The sequence below is a fragment of the Dipodomys ordii genome, unplaced genomic scaffold, assembly GCF_000151885.1.
Source record: "Dipodomys ordii isolate 6190 unplaced genomic scaffold, Dord_2.0 Scaffold105, whole genome shotgun sequence".
NCBI classification, from domain to species: domain Eukaryota; kingdom Metazoa; phylum Chordata; class Mammalia; order Rodentia; family Heteromyidae; genus Dipodomys; species Dipodomys ordii.
In genome coordinates, this window is record NW_012267321.1 from 3,009,282 (window position 1) to 3,019,607 (window position 10,326).

The following is a 10,326-nucleotide window of genomic DNA, read 5'->3' on the forward strand; positions in this document are numbered from 1 at the left end:
TTGCATCAGTACAGGGTTCCATTTTTCTTTTCTAACAGCATATATGATGATAAAAGAAAAGGAGACTGAGATGAGGAGGGCTGGGAAGGTGGCTCAGTGGTAGAGTGCTTGCCTAGCATGCATGAAGCACTGGGTTCAATTCCTCAGCAGCACTTACATAGAAAAAGCCAGAAGTGGTGCTGTGGCGCCAATGGTAGAGTGCTAGCCTTGAGCAAAAGCAGCTCAGGAATAGTGCCAAAGCCCTGAGTTCAAGTCTCAGAATGGGGGAAAAAAAAGGGAAGGGACACTTTGGGTAAGAAACTTTGGGGACACATGGCTTACACACCGTTGAGGTTGTTTACAGACAGTCATTTCTGGTTGGGCCTCGTCTCCTGCTGGCCTACTGCGATCCAGGAGAGATAAGCAACTGCAACACTCCCTTCCCCCCTGGAGACGCACCCACGAGAAAGGGAAAAGTGTCTTGATAATTGTCACATGGGGGAAAAGAAAAAGCTTAGTGGGAACTTGGCTTGCCACACCAGGTGAAGGGAAAATCACCACTCCAGCGGGAGACACCCTCAGCTGCCGCCCTCTGGGACTCCTATCTAGGGAGCTCTCTGCAGCTCTGAAGTGCCCATGTGCATCTCAGAAATGACCACCCTGCCATACACATCCTGAGAGAAGAGGCCAGCATTTGTGTTCACTGCCACTGCAGAGGCACAGCCTGCAGGAGAGACCCCAGGTTGCACACTCTGGGTAAAGGATCACCTTAGGAGCAGGGATTCTGGATTGCACCCAGATGCATGACAAAGTCACAGGTAAGGATAGGAATGGGCTAGGACAGTGACAAAACCTGCGGTTCTAGCCCCTCCAAGCCCTGTTGGTTCCTCCCTTCCTCTTCCTAACAGAGTCTGTCCTGGTTTATGACAAGTGAGGAGGAATCCTGATTCTCCAGGGGCTGGGAACCATGTGTTCACATCAGTGACTCTAGAATGTCATTTAAACCTAAAATTGCCCCCTCTCTTTCTCTGTCACCCACCTCCTACTTCATCCGCACCATGCCCATCCCAGACCTGATTCATCTTCCTGGTATTTCTTCTGTGAAATGTGGGCTCCGTGTCAGGAAAGGGAGACACTTGGGACCCACTTCCCAGCCAGCATATTGAGGAATAAGTGCAAGGGACCCCGGGAATGTGTCAAGCATGTTTCAAACTTTTTTCTTTAGTCAGTAAGAGAGCTAGTACTTGAGGCTTGCCCATGTTCCTTGAGCCCTTTTTGCTCAAGGCTAGGCCTCTACCAGTTTGAGCCACAGGTCTACTTCTGGTTTGCTGGTGCTTAACTGGAGAAGAGTCTCAGAGTCTCCTTTTCAGGGCTGGCTTTAAATTGGGAATCCAAGGTCTCAGCCCTTGAGTAGCTAGGATTACTGACTTGAGCCACTTGGACCTTGCTTTTTTAGAATCTTAGATCTGATTCAACAGAGGAGAAATGCAGCCGCCTTCATCTCAGAACCTTACTCACCTTCCCTTAATGCCATTTCTCCTGGTTCACCCATTTCCCTGAACATGTTATCTTTCTCTTCCTGATGGATGAGGAGAATTGGATTTTTTCTAATACATGAGATACATTAGGACAGTATTTCTGGTGGTCTGAATGCTGGATGGAGAATGCTGAGTTCCCTTGGCACCGTGCAGGCCTCAGTTTCCCAAGCCAGAGCCTCTGGATGAGACTCAAGGAACAGAGAGGATGGGAGATGCCCATGTATTTATGGGGGTGATTCTCTTAGTCCAGACTGTGGTTGGATTTGTGGGTGATTTGTCTCTTCTTTCCCATTATCTATTCCTTTCCTGCATGGGGAACAGGTTTAGAGCCACAGACTTGATTCTTAGGCACTTAATTGTGGCCACCTTCCTAAGTCTTCTGTGTAGAGGTGTTCCTCAAACCATGGTGGTTTGGGGTTGGAGAAATTGGAGGACTTTCTTCAATGATGTGGGGAGCAAAATGGTCTTCTATCTTCACCGAGTGTATGGGGTGGGGGGTGTTGATCAGTAGCACTTGCTCCCTGAGCATCTTCTTTGCTGTCAGCATCAGCCAGGGGGACTCCAAGTGGGCAGGGCTGAAGGGGAGACCCCACAAGCAAATTGTCTCCACCGTCTACTTCAGCTGGGGGGTCTTCATCCTGCTGAGCATTGTTTTTCTCATGTTCATGAAAGAACCCAAAGCCCAAGACAACATGAGGAGCTTAAAGGCCTATGGATACTTTCCTTCCATGCATCAGGACCCAGCTACTAATGTGCTGTACGTGTCCATGCTCTCGGTGCCTGATGTTCTGTGTCTGGGACTCATGCTCTGTGCCAGCACCTCGATGCTCTTCATCCTGTACAGACATAAGCAGAGTATGCGACACATCCAGAGGATCAGCGTCTCCACCAGAGGCTCTCTCAAGTCCAGAGCCACCATAATCATCCTCTTCCTGATGAGCACCTTTATCTCTTTTTATATCATGTCCTACATCAGTCAGAATTGCTTGTCTGTGATTTACAACAATAGCCCTGTGCTGCACCATATGGCAGCACGTGCTTTGGGCTGTTTCCCAGCCCTCAGGCCTTTCCTGCTCATGAGTGGACACTCCATTCCCTGCAGCCTCCTCTTCACCTGCACAAAGAAGAAAGTGTTCCTCCCCTGAGGACCACCAAGCTTGCATCTCTATTGAACTTTGCTTGGCCCTTCAATAATCTCCACACCTAGATAAAAGTCATCAGCTGAGAGATAGAGGTGTGCACACACGTCCACACCTGTGCATTTGCGTGCTATATATCTGTGTGTGTGTGTTCATGTGTCTCTATTGTTCTGGCCCACAAAATTATATGAAAGTCGAAATTTGAGATTTTGAAATAATGCTTATTAGGTCATGTCAACTTCCTCCAGAGAATCTGCCCCATAAAGTGGTAGTCGTTCAAATTCAAGATAAACTGGTTAAACTCACTTAACATGTTTTCCTAATTCCATTTTGAGTCTTTTGATTTTCTTTCTTTCTTTCTTTAATAGTTCCCTATGCAATGAAGCAAATCATTCTTAAAGCCCTTTCTGTTCTGGAAAAGAGAGTAGTTGAAAAGAAAGTAGAAGCTGGCAATTGTTTCTAAAATATTTATAAGCTAATTTCTAAATTGCTTTGGATGTCCCTCGCCCATGGTATAACCCATGCTTTCACTTCATTTGATGATATAATTTGTGGAGGGGAAGGGAAAAAACAAATCGTTTAACTAGGGATACAGGTGGACCCATTGCAAAATGAGACATTCAAGTCATTATGTCAAAAAATGAACTTTGCAACATTGGTGTGGGAGGGAATCGGGTTGGGGAGGGGAAACAAAGAGGAGGCAACAATGCTTGATAAGAAACGTACTCCATATCTTGCCGTGTAATTATAACGCCTCTGTAGGGTATTCTCACAATAAAAAAATAAAGAAAAGAAAATAGCAGCTGGGTGTGGTGGTTGATGCCTGTGTTCTGAGTAAATGAGGAGGTGAGATCTAAGGATCACATTTCAAAGCCAGTCTAGGTAGAAAACTCTCTGAGACTCTCATCTCCAATAAACAACTAAAAAAAACAAAAACCATGGAGGTGGTGCTATGGCTGATGTGGTAGAGCACTAGCCTTGAGCAAAATCTTCCCAGGGACAGAATGGAGGCCCAGAGTTCATGACCCAGGCCTGGTACAAAGAAGGAGAGAGAGAATAAGGGACACAGACACACAGACAGACAGAGACAGACAGAGAAGAGAGAGGGCAAGCCAGCAAAGAAGGAAGGAAGGAATAAGGAAGGACAGAAGGCAGGAAAGAAGAAAGGAAGGAAGAGAGTTCTGCTGGTATAGCTCTGACCACAAACATCAAGGCTCCTTCCTGACAGTTACTCCCTTAGTCTTGTCCGTGCTTATTTCTTACACATAATTTATTTTCACAACTCTTACTTTTCCCTGGCGGTCTATGTTACTTATCTCTAGACTCTCTGCTAATTCAACAAGGACATTAAGTGTACTTTTGAAAAGCACATTTTTAAATGTAAAGTTATTTTTAAAACACGAAGGCTCCTTGAGAAAGTCCCTTGCTTGGCTATTGTGACATTTCCTGCAGTGCTCCTCATGTCCCTTGTTATGAGGTCACTTTACCACAGCCTCTGGGGTGCAGGTCAGGGCTGCTGTGCTGAATGACAGGCAGGGCCCTCCGGTCCGGGCCTCTCCACCTCCACCCTTTTCTTCTCAGGAATGAATTGCAGGGTGACAGAAAGCCAGAAGTAGCCCTGATGTCCCGGGGACAGTCACCAGCCCTGAGCACAAAAGCTCAGGGATAGGACCCAGGCCATGAGTTCAAGTTCTGGGATCGGCCCAGAAAAGGAAAGCAAGCAGATGGAAGGCCTGCGTCCAGGGCCATCCAGGGACTATGCCTGGTGTTGAGTGGACTGTGGGCTCTGAGCCCAGTGCCTCTTCCTGATCCTGAAGTTTCCACAGCCTCTCCACCAGCACAGAAAGGCTTGAACCACAGGCCCCACTATCCCTGTACCCTTCCCCCCAAACTCACTTTAGCCAGATTCCATCCTTGCCCCACACCCTTAATCCAGCCCAAAGTTATTCCACCCAGCACATTGGTGCTGGGGTCTCCTTCGGGAGCTGTCTGGTGTCATCATTAACCTCACACACACCTGGTCCTTTCCTGACCCTTGGTGTTCCCGTGCTCAGAGGTCCTCTCTGTCTGTGTCAGCTAGGAGAGGATGGATGTGGACTGATCTTCCTGACCTAGGGTCAGCGTGCTTCCTCCACCAGCTCCCTGCCTTCTGAGGGGATGAAGGCTTTCCCTGCGCCCACTCCACCCCCTTTCAGCACCCGGTCCCCAGGAGCACCCCACCCTGTACCCACCTTAAACTCTGTCTTGAGCACGATCCCAATCCAAGGCAACCCATGCTTCACACTTCCCCTCTCACACAGCACTCAACAACACTCCACACGCTTTTCCTCTTTTATTTTTTGGTTGGCCTTGGGGCTTGAACTTTGGGCCTAGGCACTGTCCTTCAGCTCTTCAGCTCAAGGTTATGTTCTGCACTCCATGCACCCTTGCAGTCCGCTGGAAGCACAGCCACCCATCGTCATGCTGACAAGCAGCCCTGCCTGGACTTGTGAATTCTGGAGAGTTCGCACTTTCAGGATGTCTCTCTCCATCTCTGTCTCCTTTCTTCCTGAGCACCCTCAGTTCTTCACCACCATCTTGTATGAATCTCTTTCCTGTCCCCTGTGTCCTTGCCACACGGTGGCTGGACCCCTGACGCCTGCTCCCCTGCCGCACACCTGCCAGCCATAGCTCACAGCCAGCTCCTGACTTGGCTTCATTCAGAGCAGCACCTGGTGACTATGCTCAATATGAAGGAGGGATGAGACACGCTCACCTCTCACTCGTGCAGAAGACTTGATGCTCCTGACAAATATTTTCAGAAAAAATGGGTTGTGACTCAAAGGTGTGACTCAGCCTGTGTAGCAGCTGGGAGGTCACATCCCCCCCCCACACACAAACCCTGCATTCTTAGCTTGGAGGCTCCAGCCCCACCCCTTGTGCACCTCCTGCTGGTAGAGCAGGCCACACTGTGGTCGCCATCGTCACAAAACCACCAGCCTGGCAAATCGTCTTCCATTCCAATCAAAACAGCAGAATCCGGAAGGGCCAAGAAAGTCCTGGGCAGGATTTGAGTGGAAGCACCCACGCCAGGTCAGATCTGGGAGTAACCATTGACTGACCCTTAGGAAAGGCACCATCTGACTTCTGTTCCTGGGCCACACCCAAGTCCTGGCATGATGGTGGCCACTATTGCACACTGCACACACCTTGCCTTGTCAGGTCCCAGCCAGACTGTATCTACCTTCCCATTGCTTCTACTTCATTAAAATCCCTAACTACTCACTTCTTACAACTGATATTGTGTTGGTGGAGAAGCCTTTCAAGCAGATGGATCCTTGGTATAATGACTTTTTTGGGAGGGTGGGGAATCAGTAGTGGGGCTTGAACTCAGGGCCTGGGTGCTGTCCCTAAGCTCTTTTCCTCATGGCTAGCGTTCTGCCACTTGGAACTTGGTGACACTTCCAGTGTTCTGGTAGGGAATTGAAGAGTCTCCTAGAATTTTCTTCCCAGGCTGGCTTTGAACTGTGATCCTCTGATCTCAGCCTCAATAGCTAGGAAGACAGGTGCGAGCCAGAGGTGTCCAGGGTCTTACTCTTCAAATTGTCCAGGACTTGTTGAGCCACACTTGCAATTATGGGTGGAATGCAATGTGGGCTTGGTGTATGATCTTTTAATGCATTGTTGAAATTACTTGCAGATATGTTATGAAATATTTTACATCTGAGCTCTTCAAGGAAATAGGTGTCTAATCTTGTCTCTAGTCTGTTCTCACTTTGGTATGAGAGGGAGTTTGGTAGCCTTCTTCCTTTCTTAGTTTTTGAACTTGTCTGAGGAGCATTGGTGGTAATTCTGAACACCTGGTGTAACCTATCAGTGAATCGATATACTGCTGATTACAGATGAAGTTAGGTGATTAAAGTCATCTTGGATCAAACCTGATGGGTCCAACTTTCAAAGACTGAATCCATTCCTTGTATGTTTTGTATAGTGTTGAACTAATTTTTTCTTTTCTTTTCTTTTGGGGGGGTCCAGTCGTGGGGCCTGAACTCTGGGACTGGGCGCTGTCCCTCAGCTCTTCAGCTCAAGGCTAGTGCTCTACCACTTGAACCACAGTGCCACTTCTGGCTTTGTTCTTTTTTGCTTATGTGGTGCTGAGGAATAGAACCCAGGGCCTCAGGCATGCAAGGAAAGCACTCTACCCCTGAGCTACCTTCCCAGCCCCTGGACTAATTTTCTAATATATTCCCCAGTGACTATTTTAATTTAAACTGTTATGATATTCTAGTATTCTTATTTGATGCCTTCACTGTTCTTGGATGAAGGCTTGTCAGTCTTAGCTATTAAGGAAACTTCTTACCTTCACTGATTTTTTATTATCTATCCTGAAGCTTGAACTCTGGGCCAGGGCACTGTCCCTCAGCTCTTCAGCTCAAGGCAGGCACTCCATCAATTGAGCCACAGTTGCCACTTCCAGTTTTCTAGTGAGATGAGTCTCATGGACTTTCCTGCCTCGGCTGGCTTTGAACCATGATCCTCAGACCTTAGCCTCCAGAGTAGCTAGGATTACAGGCATGAGCCACCAGGCCTCAGCTTCTCTCACTGATTTTTTTACATTGTTCATTTAATCTCCATTTTTTGTCATTTTTACCCTTATTTGTGTGTGTGTGTGTGTGTGTGTATGTGTGTGTGTGTGTGTGTGTGTGTTTATGTATGTGCCTGTCCTAGGGCTTGAACTCAGGGCCTGGGCACTGTTGCTAAGTTTCTTTAGCTCCAGGCTAGTGTGCTCCCACTTGAGCCACAGCTCTTTTTTGTACATTCTGGGGATAGTTTATTGAAAATGAGCCTTGTGGGGCTAGGGAGGTGGCTCAGTGGTAGAGCTCTTGCCTTGCATGGCTGAGGCCCTGAATTCGATTCCACAGCACCATGTAAGAAAAAAGAAAAAAGCCGGGGAGTTCCAGGAAGATGGGGGAGTAGAAGCTGGAGTCTAAACAAGCTCTCGCATAGAAAGCAGTTTTAAAGTTCCAGTGAACAGTCCTAAGCCAGAGAATCACACCAAGTGTGCCATCACAGGACAGAGAGTTAAGCCAGAGAAGGAAAATCCAGGCAAGGAGACACATCTGAGCTCTTGCCAGCAGCCGCCGTGGCAGCGGCAGCAGTGATGATCAGCGGCGGCGACCACAGGAGCCATACCTGAGCCACAGAGAGTCCAGGATGAAGGAGCCAGACGCAGTGGGTGAGTGGATTCTACTCAACACCAGCAAGAACCGACAAGGAGCGGACATCTTCATCCTGCAGTTCGCAGACCAGAGACGACCCAGGAACCAAGACTCGGCATGAGTAGGAGCCTGACGTCCTCACTCCTTCTCAGGGAGCAGAGGAGGGAAGGCCACCCCTCCCACCAAGTACCGGAGATCTCCATCTTGGATACCGAAAAAGATCGGCGGAGCTGCTAGCTCCAATTCAAGCCTTGGAATAAAACGAGTCATTTAGCAGGTCACAAGAACTTAACTGCGGTGTGACCTGCCAGACTCAGCTCCACCCAGGGAAAATCACCCAGCTTGGGTGCCAGCCCTAGGAGTGGCTTTCTTCACTGGGTAATCAGAGCCAGAGGCTGCCCCTCCCTCTAGCAGCCTGGACAATCAATTGAAAATCAGTGAACAGAAACCCTGAGAATGGCTCCAGGCTGGGTTCTGTGAGTTTTTCACAAATAGCCCCCGGGAAAAGCTACTGTTTGTTGAAAGACTTCAACTCTACCCAGAACCTAGCCTTGTCACTGCATTCCCCTCTTTTGTGATACTCAAAGCAGATCTGCCTCCCTTTGAACTAGCCTGGGAGGAGGATCGCAAAATCCTGGGTAAAGCAGAGAATTTTTCTGCCTGTTCAAACAAATTGACTTAAGAAACCAACCAAGCCACAGGACCACAACCAGACCAGAGACTCCAACAAGAGGCTGGTTACAGACACAAGGGAGATACAGGATTTTTCCTACCCCTCCCAAAATAATCAAAAATTTTTTTTCTTTTTTTTGATACCTTATATAAAAATTTTTTTCTTTTCTAAAACTTTTTTTAATCTTTAATTTTTGCCTTTTTTGAAAAAAAATGTTTTCCAGTAACTTCTTTTTCCTCTTATAATTTTGATTTTAGGGATACGTGAGTGTGCATTTCTCTTTCTTTTTTTTTTGTTTTCTTTCTCTTTTTTTTCTTTTTTACTTATCTTTTTGGGTTTTTTTGTTTAGCTCTACTGAACTTCTGATCTTTTTTCTTCCTTTCTTATCTTTTTCACCTTTTCCTCTCTTTCGTTCTTCTTTATATGACTTAATTCTTGTCCTGCACATCCTCAGATAAAAACGTAGTTGACTATTAGACCCTATCCCCCATTATGTACACACTTAATCCACAAATTTATTACTCAATTCAAAACCTCTGAGACTTAAATTCCTTAATAGCAGTACTACCACTTTATACCTATATAATATTTTAAGCATTTTTATTTTTAAGTTTTTAACATCTCCTTTTTATCCCTCCCCTTCTCTCAATATATTTATGTTCTTCTATAAATAGATTGTTATTGAATCTACATAATTTTATTAATTTTTACTTTTCTATTTTTTCTGGTCTCTTTTCTTTTCCCTTTCCCTTTCTTCTTTTATTCTCTCTCTCTACTTTCATCCTACCCAACCTATTTCCTACTTTGAGATTAATACTTAGTTAACTCTCCCTGTGCCTCCCCACATCAATCTATTCCTATTTTTTACCCACATCTCTTCCTAACACTAATAATTTCTGATTTTCCGAATTCTTCTTTGCGGTTCGTAGCCCATTAACATATAGTTGTTTGATGTTGAATAGATGTATCTGTTGCAAATTCGAACTTTGGTTGATGCTTGCCTTAAGATAGTGTTCTAGCACAAAACTGGTGCTATTTTCATCTCAATTGGGCAGAGTAAGCTGGAAAAACACAAGAAAAATGGCAAATCCGGGTATCTCAATTCCCAATCTTGATAATCAGGGGACAGAACAGATAATGAACAATCCAGAGGAGAGTTCCCAAATAGCTTTACAAACACTGCTGGCAAACATGATAAATGAAAAGATTGAAAACATACAAAGGACTCTGTATGAGCGTGATAGGGAGAGAGAGGAGGCAATCCAAAAGTTTATACAGGAATATCATAAGTGTGAGGAAGCTAATCAAAAACTGATACAGGATTTCTGTGAGCAGTTTGAGAATACTCAAAGAGAAAGGCAGGAATGGCATGAACAGGCTGAGAACACTCAAAGAGAACTACAGGAAACGCATGAACAAGAGGAAGCTAATCAAAGAGTAATACAGGAATTGAGAGAGCAGGAAGAGAATACACAAAGATCACTAAAGGCATTCATGGAATCCATTAACAAAGAGCTGAAGGAAGTCAGGGAGACCATAAAGGGAATGCTAAATGGAACCAAACAGACGCAATGGGAGTCCAAGGAAACCATAACCAATAAACTAAGCTATTTGAGAATAAACACTGAACACCAAATTAAGGAAATAAAGAAGTTCATACAAGATCTAAAACAGAGCTTCAACAAAGAATTTGAAGCCATCAAAGCTGACCAATTAGAAGAAAAAGAGACAAAAAACAAAGTAGAAAGTCTTGACAGCAGGTTAGACCATGCAGAAGATCGAATCTCAGGGATTGAAGA

At 45.9% G+C, this 10,326-nt stretch overlaps 1 protein-coding gene across 1 annotated transcript; it reads left to right on the forward strand.

The window, feature by feature from the left end:
• The first annotated feature begins 1,722 nt into the window (after positions 1–1,722).
• On the forward strand, positions 1,723–2,662 carry LOC105994216 (vomeronasal type-1 receptor 4-like). Its single transcript, XM_013027630.1, has 2 exons — positions 1,723–1,838; positions 2,062–2,662. The coding sequence occupies exons 1-2, from the start codon at positions 1,723–1,725 to the stop codon at positions 2,660–2,662; spliced, it is 717 nt and encodes a 238-aa protein (XP_012883084.1).
• Positions 2,663–10,326: the final 7,664 nt, after the last annotated feature.